The sequence below is a fragment of the Rhinolophus ferrumequinum genome, chromosome 11, assembly GCF_004115265.2.
Source record: "Rhinolophus ferrumequinum isolate MPI-CBG mRhiFer1 chromosome 11, mRhiFer1_v1.p, whole genome shotgun sequence".
Lineage (NCBI taxonomy): Eukaryota > Metazoa > Chordata > Mammalia > Chiroptera > Rhinolophidae > Rhinolophus > Rhinolophus ferrumequinum.
In genome coordinates, this window is record NC_046294.1 from 23,098,192 (window position 1) to 23,116,448 (window position 18,257).

At 35.2% G+C, this 18,257-nt stretch overlaps 1 protein-coding gene across 1 annotated transcript in view; it reads right to left on the bottom strand.

Annotated features, from left to right (window-relative positions):
- Positions 1 to 364: 364 nt before the first annotated feature.
- Positions 365 to 18,257, bottom strand: part of PDHX (pyruvate dehydrogenase complex component X) — a 62,169-nt gene continuing 44,276 nt past the window's right edge. Inside the window, exons 8-11 of the mRNA XM_033121546.1 lie at positions 13,693 to 13,751; positions 10,590 to 10,748; positions 5,547 to 5,611; positions 365 to 1,841 (exon numbers count right to left, since the gene is read on the bottom strand). Coding sequence (XP_032977437.1) covers positions 1,583 to 1,841; positions 5,547 to 5,611; positions 10,590 to 10,748; positions 13,693 to 13,751 — 542 coding nt within the window. The 3' untranslated portion in view covers positions 365 to 1,582. The remainder of the gene's footprint in view (positions 1,842 to 5,546; positions 5,612 to 10,589; positions 10,749 to 13,692; positions 13,752 to 18,257) is intronic.

Sequence of the window (18,257 nt, forward strand, 5' to 3'; positions counted from 1 at the left end):
AAGGCAAGGATTATTTATGGCTGGCTCATGCTCTGCCCCTCACATACACAAATTAGGGGAAAACACAATTTCAGTTAAAAACTGACTGCAAATAATGTAACTTACAAAAGTTGTTTTGAAAGAGGCATTTGGTTATCACTTTCAGTACAACTGTTAATATGACAAAAGTTTTGAAGACTATTTTTAAGAAACAGCTTGTAAAAACTGAATGATTGGAACTACGCATTTTCCTAACGATTGATAGGAGCTCTATTTTAGAAGGCTCTTTTCTTAGAGGATAAGTAGTCCAATCAAATCACAGCATACAACCTGTATCATGTAGTCTTTCTTCTGGTGATTCATGCCGGCAGATACTAACGCCAGCAGATACTAACGCCGGCAGCTACTAACACGAGCCTTTCTGTGACTGATTAATTAAATTACCATCCAATTTCGGTACAGCTATCTTGCCAGTTGTAGCAGAGTTGTTAAAAGAGAGAAATAAGCTCTTCTAACCTTTACAATAATTAGTGAAAATTTCACTAAAAGATAGTTCTCACCTGCTTCATAAGCCTTCTCTTCTACTCTCTTTCCAAAGTTTTACATTCCTTATCTGTTATTTTCCCAATGTCATATTAATTTTAAATTCCTTCTTTCCTTCTGTGGAGTCCCTTTCAAGCTGTTCCAGGGAAATTACTAATCTACTTCAAGTTTTCCCTAAACATCTGTGCCGGAAACACTTAAAACACAACAGAAATTTTTGTATTTTCTCACATCTTATTGCACAATACTAACTTGAAACATTGTGTGTTTAAATCAACACTAACTTAAAATGTTTGATAGGAAATAGCATAATTTAATATATTCCAACTTAGTATGAAGGCGAGCACTTATTTCTGAGGGTTTAGATATTTAAACTATAGTTTATCATTGAAACAAACAAATATTTTGGTCTCTCTCCAGTTTTGATTATTTTTATTCTTTCTCTTTAGAAGTTCACAGTGTTACAGTAGTAAAAAATATGACTGATATTATAGAAAGCACTCTAAAACATATGGCTATATATACATAAAAAGTTCAATAATGTTGCCACAACCCCTAATACAATGTGATCCTTATTTATTTACCATTATCCAGAATAAACTTCTGTACATATTAAATGGTTCAAGTATATCTAGAGCAGTGCTTGTCAAAGTGAGGTCCCACTGCTAAATTAATGGGCATCTCTTTGAAGACTACTCCTAATTTCAATACAATTAAGTAGAAATGTTAACAATTGTTTTGAGTTTACAATTTATCATACATTTTCAAATACTCTAAAATGTTGCAAGGAATCAAAAACATAATTTAATTTACATCTAGTTTAACACCGCCGTTGCACAGCACCAAATATTAAAAATGGATCTAACTAAATGTTCTTTCTCATCAGTAACAGTTTGTTATCATTTATTACTACAACATTAAACCCAAACTGAAAATGCAGACAACTCAGGTCCAACTTTTTCACCTTAAATAAATAAACATTTCATCCACTTCACACTTAAATACATAATTGTTTTTCCGTATAGTTTATGTTTGTGGGTAATGGCTTTATCCGTGAGGGCTAGGCAAGTAGAATAGGATTCTCTAGGTTTGCTTTAAAACTTTCAAGAAACCTGGTGGCTAGCTCATCATCTACCACTCGGCCATCACTGGACATCGTGACCGTGATGAGCTGGTGCTGCTGTAGTTTGTCATTTCCTTCTTCATCCTGAGTGAGCTTCAGCACAGGTCGGAATCTCCCAACAGCCAAAATGCAGGCCTGAGGAGGGTTGATCACTGCAGTAAATTCATCGATGCCAAACATCCCCAAGTTGGAAATACTAGGGGGAAACAAAAAGCTCTGAAAGTGGCATGTCCTCAAAAAACCCTTTCCCCAAGCATACATTTTTCTCTTTACTAAAAAATTGTGTTACAGATCTTATATCAAGTCAAAGATCAATGACAAACAACATTATTGACAATAGTATCAAAAAACAAATATTGATGCACATACAAATATTATATCTAATATAAACATCTATTCAGCATTGAACCAGACGTCCTAGGCAGTGGCATGCGGCAAGAAAAAGAAATGTAAGGTGTAAGGACTGAAACAAATTAAAACTTCATTATTCACAGATGAACTGATTGTATACACAGAAAATCGAAGACTCTACAGATATTGTGTATAGTGCTGCAATAAACATAGAGGTGCATACATTTTTTTCAAATTAGAGTTTTGGATTTCTCCGGATAGATACTTAGGAGTGGAACTGCTGGGTCATACATAAGGTAGTTCCATTTTCAGATTTTTGAGATACCTCTATACTGTTTTCCATAGTGGCAGCACCAATCTGCAGTCCCACCAACAGTGCACAAGGGTTCCCTTTTCTCCACATCCTCACCAGCACGTGTTGTTTGTTGATTTGTTGATGATAGCCATTTTGACTGGGGTGAGGTGGTATCTCATTGTAGTTTTTATTTGTATTTCTCTAATGGTTAATGAGGTTGAGCATTTTTTCATTTGTCTGTCTGCCATCTGTATGTCCTATGTCCTCTTTAGAAAAATGTCTTTTCATGTCCTCCGCCCACTTTTTAATTGGGTTATTTATTTTTTTGGAGTTGAGTGAGCTTTTTAAAAATTTGGGATATTAATCTCTTATCGGATACACAATATCCAAGACATGGAAACAACCGAAATGCCCATCGGTAGACGACTGGATTAAGAAACTGTGGTACATTTATACAATGGAATTTTACACAGCCATAAAGAATGAAATCTTACCATTTGCAACAATACGGATGGACCTAGAGAACATTATGCTAAGTGAAATAAGTCAGACAAAGACAAATACCATATGATCTCACTTATATGTGGAATCTAAAGAAAATAATGAATGAATGAACTAATCAGAAACAGTCTCAGAGACATAGAGGAAAAACTGAGGATTGCTAAATGGGGGGGGGTGGGAATAAGGGGGAAGGTGAGGGGATTAGAAAGCACAGTCGGTAACCACAAGATTGCCACAGGGATACGAAAGACAATTTGGGGAATGTAATCAATAATGTTATAAAGATTGTATAGGGTGGACACTTGTCTCATTAGGGAGACGACCTCAGGGATGATGTAGATGCCTGATCACAGCACTGTACACCTGAAGCTGAAGCTGAACAATAATGAATGTCACCTACAATTTGATATATATATATATATATATATATATATATATATATATATTTCCAAGAAGCGGAGTACAGCATTAGGAATAGAGACGGTGGAAATGTAATGGCTGTGTGCGATGTCAGAGGGGTAGTGGATGGGGGAGGGGGGTTACCACTGTGTGAGGGATATAAATGATAAATGTCTAACTATTACATTATTTTGTGCACCTGAAACTAATAAAAAAAGTTAAAAAAAAGACTACAGATAAACCAGTCAGATTAGTAAGTGAATTTAGCTAAGTCACTAGACAAAAGGTCAATATAAAAATTCATTTTATATTTATATACAAGTCGTTGTAATTATAAAATAAAATTGAAGAACAATACCATTTACAATAGTATCAAAAAATATCAAGGAAGAAATCTAATGAAACCTATGTAAGGCCACTATATAAAAAATTTTAAGACATAACTGAAGGAAATCAAAGAACTGAATAAACAATGGTTTACACCATGTTCACTGACTGGAAGACTCAATGCTGCAAAGATCAATTCTCCTTTAACTCATCAAAAGATTCAATGCAATCCCAATCAAAATCCCAGAAAGGTGTGTATGTATGTGTGTATGTGTGGGTAAGAAAAATTTCGAAGATTTCTTTGGAAATACACAGAGCCAGGAAAGACAATCTCGAGGGTGAACAAAACAGACAGACTTTCATTACCGACATCAAAAGTTATAGCTCGGTGGTGGTGAGAAAGGGATACACAAATACACGACTGAAAAGAAGAAAGAACACGGAAACAGACCGAACACATAAACGGTCACCTTCTCAATACTATGGAGAAGGAATCATTTTTTAAATATACGACATTGGATCAAATTAATATCCACATAAGGAAAAAAAGAGAATCTTGACTTTTATCTTTACACCATAAAAAAAAATCTAGTTTTAGATGGATTATGATGTACATGTGAAAAGTTATAAAGCTTCTAGAAGACAACACAGGTGAATTACTTTGTGACTCTTCAGGAGATAATTCCTAACAGAAAACATATAGCACCGACTATGAGGGAAAATACTGATAAATAGGACCTCATTAAAATTCAGAAATTCTGTTTATTAAAAAATACCATCAAGAAAGTTCTAAAGGCAAGACACAGAGTGGGAAATCGTGTTTGAAATAATATATATCCTACAAAAGTCTGTGTATCTGGAAATAAGAACTTCTACAAATCATTTTTAAAAATAGACACAAGACTTCAACAGGTACTTGGTCTGGTGAGTTACCATATACTCAAATGGCTGACAGGTAAATGAAAACAATTTTCAACATCATTAATTTGCATTTCCCTGACCACAAACAGTACCACTATATACCCTAAGAATTGTTAAAATTTAAAAACTAACATTACTAATGGGAATTCTCATACGCTGTTGATGTAAGTATAAATTTGTATAACCATTTTGTTAAATTGTTCGCAGAATCTATTAAAATGTTTAACCCAGCAATTATACTTTCAGGTCTACACAACAAAAATACATATATTTAGTCACCATAAGACACTAAGAAAATGTTCATAGCACCATTATTTGTAATAGCACCAAACTGTAAACAACACAAATGCCCAACAACAAAATGAATACTGGCATATTTATACAGCATACTACAGAACAGAATACACTGCCGTATCAGAAAAATGGCTGCTTCACACAGCAATATGGGAGTAATCTCACAATGTTGAGTAAAAGAAGTCAGACACCAAGAATATGGATTTATATAAAGATGAAAGCTAGCAATACAAGCCTATGGTTATCATTTTCAGAACAGTGGTTATCTTAAAGGGGGTGATGATGAGGAAGGGTAAAGAGAGTGTATCTTCCTTTGGTTAGTTACATAGGCTTCTTTACTTTGTAAAACATTCAAGCTACGTGCAGTGTACTTGACTGTGTGTAAGTTACACTTTAACAAGAATAGAGCCGGTAACAACTGAAGGGTCCAGACCGCAAGAAAAAAAATTGAGATTTATAAATCCATTGTATTTATATATATTATTAGAGCCGGTAACAACTGAAGGGTCCAAACCGCAAGAAAAAAAATTGAGATTTATAAACCTATTGTATTTATGTATATTTCTTTACATTTCAGACTCTGAATGCCATTCTATGAACCTTTGAATGGGTTAAATAACTAACCCTAATGGGTTCCTACTCGCTTTGATACAAAAGCCTGATTATATATTTTCACATATTCTGTTATCTAAATAAAGTATGTGATATTTAACTTAAATTTAAAAACTGTTTCAGAAAATAAAACCAGTTAATATGGACTTTATAAGTTTCATATCTGTTGATGCTATTGATAATTAAGAGTTTAAATTTTACCTAAAAGATCCTCCTTGGTATTCTTCAGGTAACAATTTTCCATCTCTTGCTTTCTTTGATAAAGCCTGGGAAAAATACAAACAAAGTGTGTCAACCAATACTATGGCATGCACAGCAAAGGCCATTTGTCACTTGAAGTATTTATACAAGGGACACACTCATTCCTGATATGCTTTGATTTGACTTCATAAGATGTTTTAAAAGATATATAATTTTCTCTAAAACAATTTTAAAAAATGAACAAGTTAGAGCACAGATAACCTAGCAAGCTAAAGATGAGAATCAAAAATCTAGAAACATCACTTTCCTTTAAAAATTCTTCAAATGTTGGAATTAGCTTGTGCACCACTACTATGCAGAATGCCTCAGTGTTTTCTATGTTGTGCATCAATTTTTTCTTGTAAGGTAAAATATTAGAAGAAGCCATTCTTGTCGATCTAGTATTTTAAATATATTATGTACTCACAACAAACCCACAACCAACATATCAGTGTTCATCTTTCAGTTTTTGGCTCTTTTTTACCCATAACATATATATAATTTCAGACAGTTGTAAAAAAAAAAAAAAACAAACAGAACTTTATATTTTACTTTTCAATATTCTAAACATCTTTTGTGTTAAGTCATTTTATAAACGACTTTTTTAATGTCTGCTTAATAACCTAAGAACTGCATCTGCCAGAATTTACTTAGTCATTTCCCCAGTGTGATACTTTGGTTCATTGGTTTCTTTTCAATGATTTCATATTATTCTCAGAAGTGGAATTACTAAGTCCCAGAAAATGGACATTATTTTGATTCTTGATCTTATAGTTGAAGCATTTCCTGAATGAGCTAGTCCAGTTTACATTGCTACAAAAATGTAGTAATTTCATATCACTCTTGACAATATTGATTTCTAAAAACTTTCAGAGAGACGGATGACACCCCGAGAGTGACTTTAAGAAGTCATTGGGGTGGCTTGATGGCTCAGCTGGTTAGAGCACGAGCTCTGAACAACAAGGTTGCCGGTTCAATTCCCACATGGGATGGTGGGCTGTGCCCCCTCCAACTAAAGATTGAAAAAAAACAGCGACTGGACTTGGAGTTGAGCCAAGTCCACTAGTTGTGCCCTCCACAACTAGACTGAAGGACAATGACTTGGAGCTGATGGGCCCTGGAGAAACACACTGTTCCCCAATATTCCCCAGTAAAAAAAAGAGAAAAAGAAGAATTGTCATTAATTTTTCATTTATTTGCACTTGCAATTAACCACACTTCTGTTAATCTTTATTTTTCAATTCTTCAAAAGAGAATAGAGATTGAATCATTATGTATATATATAAAATTAATAATGAATTACTTTATGAGAAGAGAAGAGGAAAAATAAAGCTACTGTCATTTGCGTAGATGAAATAAATCTATGGCTTACTTAATATTCTGGATTATATAGCTAACGTAAGTACAATTACAACCACTGTTAATAGCTATTTAATTTTAACCATAGATTAGTTAAATTTTAAAAAAGAAAACATTCTTTATAAATCTAAAAATGATCTCAATGTATCACTGTGACTTACTGCAACTGAAACAACTACAGATTTATACTATTTGGATATAGTTACTTATGAAACTATTTGGATCCAAAATGAAAAATGAAGAGATGGACTTAGATTTATATAGTCCACAGAGTATCAGAAGTAGAGAGAACAAACTTAGATTTCTATAGTCCACAGAGTATCAGAAGTAGAGAGAACAATCTACAAATGCATTTTTCCTGCCTTAAGCAATATAACTGTTCACATGATTTGAACAGGCACATATCATGTGGACTCTGAAAGGCACTTCTTTCAAGGCAGATGACCTCCACACATCCTGATGAGCCACCACATAAAAACAAATAAAAAGCATATTCATTTGAAAAACTTGATTGCAAGCGCACATGATACACTTTAAAAAACCTCTGTAGACCTTAAATACACTAGCAGGATATTCCTATCAGTGAACTCTAAGAGCCTGGAGTAAAAATAGATTCTGAGGAGAATCGCTGGTTCTGAAAAATCCTAATTCTCACCGGGCTTTCCTGGTAATGTGAAATGTGAACTAAAAGTCAAAGCAGGTTTTACCTGACACATCTATCTGGAAGGATGTAATACGACTAGCAAGCATTTCTAAAATATATCACGTCTCACAAATTCATTCAAAAAAATTACTGAGTACTAATGTGATACACTTTTCCCTGCCTTTTAAAACTACTATAATTAATGAAGAATTAAGAATAGTGTGGGATGTAAGGTTTGTCACTATATTACTTTATTTAAGAAATACAAACTTGAACTTCGCTGAGATATGCCATTAGCACCACACATTGACATCCTTGGGATTACTGAGGGTCAAGAAGTAAATACTTAGTGCAGGTGTTTTTAAGCTGGGGTCCACAGATAAATTTCCAGGGACCTGCAAACTCCTTGGAAAATTAATTTCGGTAAAAAATTTTATTGAAAAAAAATTTTTTTTAATTAATTGAGCAACTACTATCTTCCAAGCACTCTTCTAGAATTGGATATATGGCAATGAACACGACAGTCAATGTGAGACAGTAGGGAACATAGAAGGATCAACAAATAAAGTATAAACCATACGAAGTCAATAAAACAGGGAAAATGTCAGAAAGGTATTTTTGCTGTGGAAGTCACAGAACGCCTAAGAAAGTGGCATCTGAAGTGAAAAATGCCTGCGTTTAAATAAATCCTCACTTCCACTGCTTTCTAAATGCATCATCTTGGGCAAATTTCTTAAAAGAGTTCAACTCAGTTTCCTCAATTTTAAAATGGGGAAGTTTAGCTTCCAACTATACTATTGGGCTAATAGGATTACCGTCTTTTGCCACGTATTATACGCACTTTTTGCCCAAATTTGTGGGGGGAAAATAAGGCTGTGCATTATACATGGGTAGTACTAATTCCGTTTCTCTATAAATGTTTGTAATTCTTTTATTTATGCTTATGAGTTAAAAGTTTAACTCTAGAAATCAGTCACAATATCCATATGCAAAATAATATCCTGGAATATGATAATCGGTTTTGTTGAACTTATGATCAACTACGAAGAGTTCTTGGTCTTCTGTGATTGTGATGCATAAATATTGTTAATTTGTTACCGGTACATAACATTTCTTGTACCTTGTATATGTTCTTGTGTTTTGTAATTAGTTACCTAAAATTTCTTGTACCATAATATGTTAAAAAATAAATGCTAAAATTCATTTATAATACAAAAAATAAGTACCTAAATGTAAACAAATAAAAATTTGAATTAAAAAATTTTTAAAAGTTTTTTTTCCTGAAAGATTGGGCCAAAAACGCGGGTGCTCATTTATACACGGGAGTGCAGTATACATGGCAAAATCCAGTATATGAAATGCTGAGCCTAGTGTCTGGTGTATCACAAGAAGAGAGCGGAGTGCTGGTCGTAGATACGCAGCAGGGTCGGAGAGGGACGCAGGCAGGACGAGGAGCAGCCTGGGCACAGCAAACCTTAAGAGCTGCTAGGAATTACAGGAAAGGCCCAAGGACTCCCAGAGGCCCTGGGTCACTCCGCCGGGTTAAGACTGCCCTTCCCACTGTCGGGGGGCTACTAACACGGCTTCTTTAGCACCTCACCTTCAGTTCTTTCAGGATGCAAAAGAGAGACAATGCTCACAAAGCTTAAGAACTATTCATTACAGTAGTAAAATCGGTCAATTGGTCAAAATCAAAGAAACCTTCATATAATGGTTAATTTTAAAAATTTAACATGTATAAAGATAACGAAATTGGAACGCTCCAGTTAAATTAGATTTCTTTTGAACTTCACAAAAATATTAAAATACATGTATTCTCACTGTTGCTGAAAACCCTTCATGAATAAAGGCATGCACTATCCTAGTAAACCCCCCTCTATTACTATGACTTTTAAATTGGTCAAATTAATGCTACCTCTCAATTAGGAAAAAGTTGCATTTTTATCTACTAAAAACACACTCCGCAAATCTTTTTAAAGAGGAGTGAAGAAAGGCTTTACAATGTCAATTCCACTAAGGTCACATCTAACTCTAAGATCCCAAGGGTATGTTTTTTAAACTAGGTTTCCTTGCATTCATTTATTTATTTGGGGCAAGTAAGTCTATACGTTTATATATTGTCAGCTCCCCAAAGAAGTCTTACCTTCTACTTTTTATCCCCCTTATAACTTGTTCTGCCACTATAGTATATACAACCGGTCCTTGCGAAATGAAAAAAGAAAACAATCACTTACCTAAATGAATCTGAAATTTTCAATGCTAACACTTCAAGACTTGTGATATTTCTTCCCAAAAACACCTTTAGAAATTATTATCAAAGCTGAAGGATAGCAAAGCTGCCTATTGCCTGTCTTCCTGCCTAATCAACGTGCTGTTTTTAGTGAAATCAGATTTCTCCATATTGGAGCTACAAAAATGCTTTTCTAGAAACTGGAGGGAAAAAAAGGACTTTTGCTTCTGGAATACTCAGTACTTTTAGTGGTCTCAATTCTAGAAACGAATGAATAAGCTTTTAAGAATAAAATGATGTTAACAGTGAGGTCTATCCATTACCAATTTCACAAAAGTATATTTTAAGCCTTAACTTTAAAATCATTCTAAAATGTCATCTAGACTTTGGGAAGTATAGCACTCATCTGGAACTTGAATACTAGTGACCCTGAATTGTCTGTGTTATTTCTAAATTTCTGAAGGTTAAATGTTCTTAAAATGGGTTATACCTGGATAAAAACTTAAAACTCCATAAACACAACTGACAATCACTTGGAAATATACACACATACTTATATACACACACCTGTATATATAAATATACGAGGTCGGACAATTAGTTCGTGAACTCTCCACCATGTAAGTGCATAGTGGAATTACATACAGATAGATAGGTAATTATGTATAGATAAATGTATATTAATCATAGGGTAACCAGATCACAACAAGACATTATCAGAAAGTAAATGCTCAACTAACATTTTGAAACAACAGTATTTCTTAAGGCATACCTTTACAGAGTCAGCAATTTCTTGTATACCCTTGGCAGCAGCATCTTTTATGATCGGTGTAATTAAACCTTTATCTGTTGCCACAGCCACTGAAATGTCAATAAAGGGCAGTTGTTTTGGGCCTTCTCCATCCCAGCTTACATTAACACTTGGCATTTGCTAGAAAACAGAAATGGAAAAAAACACGTTACTAAAGAAACAGTGCTAGACCAAGGCAGTTACAGAAAAATAACTAATATTATTATGCATGCTGAAAGTGAATACAGCTAGACAGAAGGAAATAAATAAAAATTCGGTTTGAAAAATTGGTTTGGATCTCTGTGCTAAATGTCTTTTACGTTTGGGAAGAATAACTAAACATGCCATCTTTTTTCAAACAAGCTCAAGGAAATTCTGATGAGGTACATATTTTGATCTCTTTACGTCATGGTTAAAAAAAGGGCTCCCTTTGTTTCACTTGATTGCTAGAAAGTATTTAACATTTGTTATACCTCCTGCCTCAACAACATTTGACCAACATGACCTTGAGGAGAAGAGGAGAGAGAAGGAGGACAGTGACATTCATCCCCCTTATTCCTATGGCACGAAGGAAGCCTGACTGTCTAGCACAGCCCTGGGAGGTATCAGCAGGCCCTTAACAAATAAATAAATTCCCTGTTTAGGAGAGATTTCCTAGCTTCATAATCATGGGATATATCCTACATGTGAATATATGTATATATATATATATATATCTCTACACTGAGGATGAAAAAAAAAACAGATGTAATGACTAAATGCCTGGAAACAATGTACACTGATAATGTTGCCAAATATCATAGGAGAAAATGATGCTGAAAAATAGAAATAAAAAACAAACTCTCTTCTCAAAAATTCTTTGCTTTCTATAGAGTAAAATCCACGTCTCCCTGCATGTCATGTAAACAGGGCAATCCACAATTTGGTTCTAACTACTTATCTAACTTCTGACCACTCCCCTAAGGTAAATAACCCTCACAAATGAAGAATATTTGGCAAATAAATTTAATTAGAAAGCTACGTAACAAAACCATATGGTACGTAGCTTAAGTTGTACTCAAAGGAAAATTGATAATCTTATATTCTATTAATAAAAAATAATTATACTGAATTACATATTCAAGTTTTCTAACAAGATACCTCTAATCAAGATAGACCCAAGGAAATGAAGAAATACATAATGAAACAATATAAAAGGAGTCAGAATATAAATATGCAATAATGAAAGCAAGACAGAGTTCAGAAAATCCTCAGGCACTGAGAACATTAAAATAATTATAAGAAACAAATTTAAATGACTCTAGGCTAGTGAGTTTGGGAATACAAATGAAATGAATGATTTTTCTGGGAATATATGTTTCAAAGACTGACTCAAGAAAAAGCTGAAAATTAAACAGCTTAATAATTGTGGGGAGAAAAATGAGAAAGTTGCCAAGGCTTCCTCCTCTTAGTAGAACTAGGCTCAGATATTTTTACTGGTGAATTCTATAAAACTTCAAGAAATGAACATCTTGATAATACTGAAATAAGCACAGAGAAAGAAAAGCAAAAAAGTATCCAAATTCATTTTGATGAAGCCATTGAAAAAAAAGCCTGACAAAGCTAGCATAAAATTTAAATTATAATTACAAAATTATGAAATGAAATATTAACAAATACCAACCAGTTAATGGCCACTAGAGATTCATTTAAGTAGGGCAAGAATAATTCCTAATTAGAAAATCATTAATGTAATTCACAGCATTATTTGGTCAGAAGACAAAAGCTATATGAACATGTAGATATGAACAGCTGAAAAGGCATGCCTTTAAAAGTCTATTACTGTATTGTTCAAGACATAAAAAAATTCCTCACAAATGTACTTTACAGAAAGCACTTACTACGCAGTGATCCAGAAAAGTAGCCTAGTTATAGAAAGAAGGCATGAGCAGGAAGTCAGCCAGCCCGGGCTGTTAGACTGACATCTCTAGTCAGACGCCTGCACTGTTCACTGGTCTTCCTGCCACCTCCACTATATTGGGAGACCATGAGGCTTCTCAATCTTAATACGTATGTTCAAAACCAAACTCTAGATTCCCTGCCTCAAACCTACTCCTCTCCCATTTTCCCAATCTCAGTTCATGGAAAACTCCATGCCTCCCATTGCTTTGGGCCCAAATGTTCGTCCTTTCTCTCACATCCCATCTCCAATCCATCAGCAAATCCTGTTGGCTCTGCTTTTGAAATGTAACCGAAGCTCCACTTCACCCCAGCGTCATTCCTACCACTCTAGTGCAAACCACTGTCATCTTCTGTAGGACAGTTCGCTGCTTCAGCCCTTTCTCTCCACGAGCTGTACTCCACACAACCACAGCAGTCTCTCCTGTTTCTAAGTGTAAGTCGGATCACATTAGTTCTTTGCTCAAAACCCTCCCAAGACTTCCTTCTCATTCCTAATCAAATCCCTGGTTTTCACCATGGCCACCAAGGCCTTGGGTACGTCAGGCCACACTCAACTCCATCGTCTTTTTAACATTTTGACTCCCATCTCCTACCCTCTGCCCTTGCCAGTTCCACTCCTGGCACACTTTATCCTCATAGACTTTGTGGTTGCTGTTCCCATCTGAAACAATCTTCTAGCAGATATCCACTTGGCTCCCTCCTTCTCCATTTGCAGGCCTTGTCTCAATTTTCACCTTGCTGGAGAAGCCTTCCTTTTTGAAAATAATACCCCTACTTATTGACACCTTACCCTGCTTTTTCTCCTCAGCACTTTCATTATCAAATGTACATTTGTCTCTCCTAACTAGAATATACGTAGAGAGTAGAAAATATGTAGGCTTTTGTTCACTACCATACTTCTAATGCCTTTTAGCACAATTAGTATTTGTTGAACAAGTGGTCTTTATTCTACTATAATTAGTTTTAAGCCTTTTTATTCTGTTTATTCATCGGTAAAACTTAGAGAGTAAGATTAAATGATACAATGCTTTTAACAATACAATTATGAAATGTTTGTGATTTAAAAATAAGAGTTATATTTACTATACAATCCAAAGACGTGAGACTACCTTGTAAGCCAAAATGATTGGGGTTTGCTACTTACTTTAAGGGTAACAGCTGCTGCTTTGATGATAAAATCATTTACTGATACTTTAATGTCATCTGAAAGAAAAACAAGCATATTAAAATTAGTGTTCATAATAAACTTTAACATTGACCATTATGATTTCAAAATTGTAAATTATGGACTATACTGACAAACAATCGGGAGAAACATTACAGGTTTTTGTTGGCTTGCTTAGTCAGTGAGATTCCCTGATTAGAAAAACTTGCATTATATGAGGTCCTGGGATAAATATTAGGTTGGTGCAAAAGTAATTGTAGTTTAAAAGGTTAAACATAATTGCAAAAACTGCAATTACTTTTGCACCAACCTGATAATATTAACCGTGAATGTAAAAGTTTACTTCTGGGTCTTGATTACCTTATTTTAAATTGCTCAGATATCATACACAAGAACTTGAAGGATACATTATAACCACAATCAGAAAAGAATCAACTCCTATGTCTCTAAAGAGACAAATGGTCTCTGTGGTGTATACCATGTTTCCCCGAAAATAAGACCTAGTTGGACAATCAGCTCTAATGCGTATTTTGAAGCAAAAATTAATGTAAGACCCAGTCTTATATTATATCATATCCTATCGTATATCATATCATGTCATATCATACCTGTTCTTATATTATAGTAAAATAAGACATGGCATGGCATGGCGTGGCGTGGTGTGACGTGACGTGACGTGATGTTATACTATACCCGGTCTTATAGTAAAATAAGACCAGGTCTTATATTAATGTTTGCTCCAAAAGATGCATTAGAGCTGATTGTCCGGCTAGGTCTTATTTTCGGGGAAACAAGGTTTAACCAGGAAATTTACAAGATGATTCATTTTTTTGTCATCCTTTTCAAATGTCCTTATTCTGTGTATGCTTTATGATACACTGGATATATTAGAACAGTCATACATGTAGTCACTTTAAGGAAACAAATATATATGGCGGGAGATAAAAAATTTCTTTGTACTATTGGAGTGTTGTACTACAACAAATTTTAAGACCACTGCATTAAATAAGAGCTGCTTTTTAACTTAACAAAACAGGATATAGCAAATGCTGATGAAGCAATGTTGGCGTAGGTCCTAGGGTTATGAGTAAAATGAGGTTCTCTGTCTAGTTTCATGGTGAATCCATTTGAATCAATTACCTTCCAGTATACATAATGATTTTAAGATAAAGCCGAGGTCCCCTCCTTCTCTGTAGGGCTGATCATAACTATAGCTGATCATAACTAGAAAATTTGATTTATACTTTTGCTTTTCCCAGTGGGGATGAAAGCACTGGAAAATGTAGACTACAATGGATTCTTTATTGCAAGAACTTCTAGAAACAGACTTTAAGATCAAGATCTAGTCAACGGTATGTGGCAGGAATCACAGACCCTGTTATTATAGTACCATGGAATTCTGCGTGAACAGCCAGCCGCTCATACCAAAGGTATGATGGAGATTTCAGAAGGAGATTAGATGAACTACCATAAACATAAATACTGACAAACTGTCATGGTAACTGTCGGCTGCTCGTTTTAAGTCATAGCTGTTCTAATTCAGAGTTCCACAAACACACACATTTTTTGTTTGTTTAAAACCCCTTTAGAAATAGACATGTGAATGGATTTCTAGTGCTTAGAGACTTTTAATGATAAGCCATATAAAAGACTTGGTGTGCACAAATTCAAATATGTGGACATAATCTTTTATGAACTCATTATGCATACCTCTCGCGGCTCCCTCAGCTTCCTTCTCACTGTATCTACTATACAGAGGTATCCACAGTGAACACTTCCCAAACCACCTACCGCCCAAACCACAGTCCTCACCTAAAATTCTCTGCCCCAATCATACTCCAACATTAAGTATTCTTTGGTGGGTCACTTTTTCCACCTTGAAACATTTTCTCTTACTGGCTTCTTTGTCACTATACTCTTCTGGTTTCCCTCTGCTCTCTGTCCCTCACGTATTTTTAGTTTGTAACTCTGAATGTTGGCATGTCCCCAGGTGAGAACTTTCAGTTCCATGGTTTTGATACCATTTATATGATGATGATTCCTCCAAATTCTACCTCTAATTCTGATGTATCTGGAGCTTCAGACTTACATATCCAATTTCTTACATGACATTTCCACTTACATGTCTAACAGGCATCTGAAATCTAACGTGCAAAGGATATTTTTTCAAGTTTCTTTATTTTAACTCTTTATTACAGACATTTTCACACATACAGCAAGGAGACTGCTGGTGGCATTTATTGAGAAGAGAGTAAAAAATAATTTGTAGAGGAATATCGGACATTCTCATTTGCATATTGTTATAAAACAAAGCGTGGAACATACTTATAGAATATTATATATTGTAAACTTATATAAGAAAGAGTGGAGATACATAGGATACACAGATAATGTACGCTCTTTGAAGACTCACCAGAAAAATTCCTAATTGCAAGGACATATAAAACCTGGATCATGCAAGGATATTACATTAATCTATAGCTCCACTGAAATAGTACTGTTTTCTGCCTCATGAGAGGAAGAAACCAGGAAAATTATTCCCATAATAACCTCTACATTGTAACTAAACCAGTATGATTTGAGACCTATGAGGGAGCTTTCATGGTTAACCTTTTAAATATTCATCACTTGCTTTGAATAGCTTTCCATTTGGTTCCTTGAACTTTTAAAAGCTGTCAGATTATCTTCATATGTAATCTTGAAAGACTGTATCTAAACTGATTTATTAATCCTGTTTTCACTTAGGATGTGGAATGCTACAAGGGAATGTTGCTCCCATCCTAACAGGGTGAGAGAAAATGCAGGATAAACTACAAAATGGTAACTTTCTAGAACCCATTAGGGAACTACGGTTGCCAAGAAAATAGGTGAACTGAATGTCCAAGGGTGACAATGAGAGGAGAGACAAGCACATAAGAGATCCCCACTGTCAGAGTACCGGAAAGTACGGGACAGAGTACGGGACAATGTGCTCGAACAGACAGGGAAACAGCAGCAGAGAGATGGAGACTAAAAACACTCCAATGGAAATCTAGGAGGGGAACCATGCTATAAAAGATAAAGAATTTTTTTTTTTTTTTTTTTTTTTTAGCCAAGATTCATAGACTTAACACAGCAGAGAAAAGAATCAGTGAAACTGAAGCTAGGTTGATTTGCTAAAGCAAAATATATTATGAATATATTCTGGGGCTAATATCATATGTAGAAGTAAAACATGAGAATAATAGCATAAAGGACAAGAGGGAGGAAATGTAGGCAAATTGCTGTAAGGTTCTTACATTATATATGAAGTAGTGCAATAAAAAGTTGAAGGTAGAAGGTAGAACGTGGTAAGTTAAATAATTATATTATAAATCCTTCCTATTGGAACTATGGGGAGAGAGAGCGAGAGCGAGAGCGAGAGAGAGAGAGAGAGAGAGAGAGAGATAAAATTGAAAAAATAAAATGGGATAAATTAAAAATAACTAATCTAAAAGGAGGCAAGAACATAGGAAAAATAGGAAGAGAATGGGACAAATAAAAAAGGCCAAAATGGTACAAAGGACCACAAATTGTACAAAGGACAAATTCATTAAATAGGAATGGTTTAAACACCTTAAATAAAAGACAGAGACTGTAGGATTGGATAATAAAGCAAGAACCAACTGTATGCTGTCTCCAAGAAACCAGTTTGAATATAAAAAGACACAGACATATTAAAAGTAAAGAAATGTAAGAAGATCTAATATAAAAACATTCATCTTTTGTGCCCTTATTGATTTCCTATGTATTTGTTCTATCAAATAGATAGATGGACTGGTGGCTCAGGGGGTTGAAGCGCCGTACTCCTTAACGCCGAGGTCTCAGGTTCAATTCCCACATGGGCCAGTGAGCTGCACCCTCTACAGCTAAGACTGTGAACAATGGCTCTCCCTAAAGCAGGGCTGCCATGAGCTAGAGGTCGGTGTGGGCTGCTGCGGGCTGCTGCGGGCTGCCAGGAGTGGCTGGTGGCCAGCATGAGTGGCCGGCAGCTATCGTGAATAGCCGTGAGCTGCTGTGAGGGGCCAAATGACAACCGGTGACCAACTGGTGACCGACTGCCTCAGCCGGGGGGAACGCAAGGCTCACAGTACCAGCATGGGCCAGGGAGCTGTGTCCTACACAACTAGACTGAGAAACAATGGCTTGAATTGGATTGGGTGGGGGTTGGCTGAAGAAGGGGAAAAACAACAACAAAAAAAACACTAATCAAAGAAAGCTCGAGTGGCCATATCAATATCAGATAAAGGTTTCAGGATAAAAAATATTATACCAGGAACAGAGACATGTAATGACAGGCCTCGTCATTAAGAACAAATAAAATCCTAAATGTGTTCGTGCCTAAAACCAGACCTTCAAAATACATGAACCAAAAACTGATAGAACTAAAAGAAAAAAACAGGCAAATCCACAATTATAATTGGGGATTTTAAACATTTTTCTTTCAAGAATTGATAGAACAAATAGATAGGAAATCAGTAAAGGCACAGAAAACATGCACAACACTGAAACCAACTTCAACCATC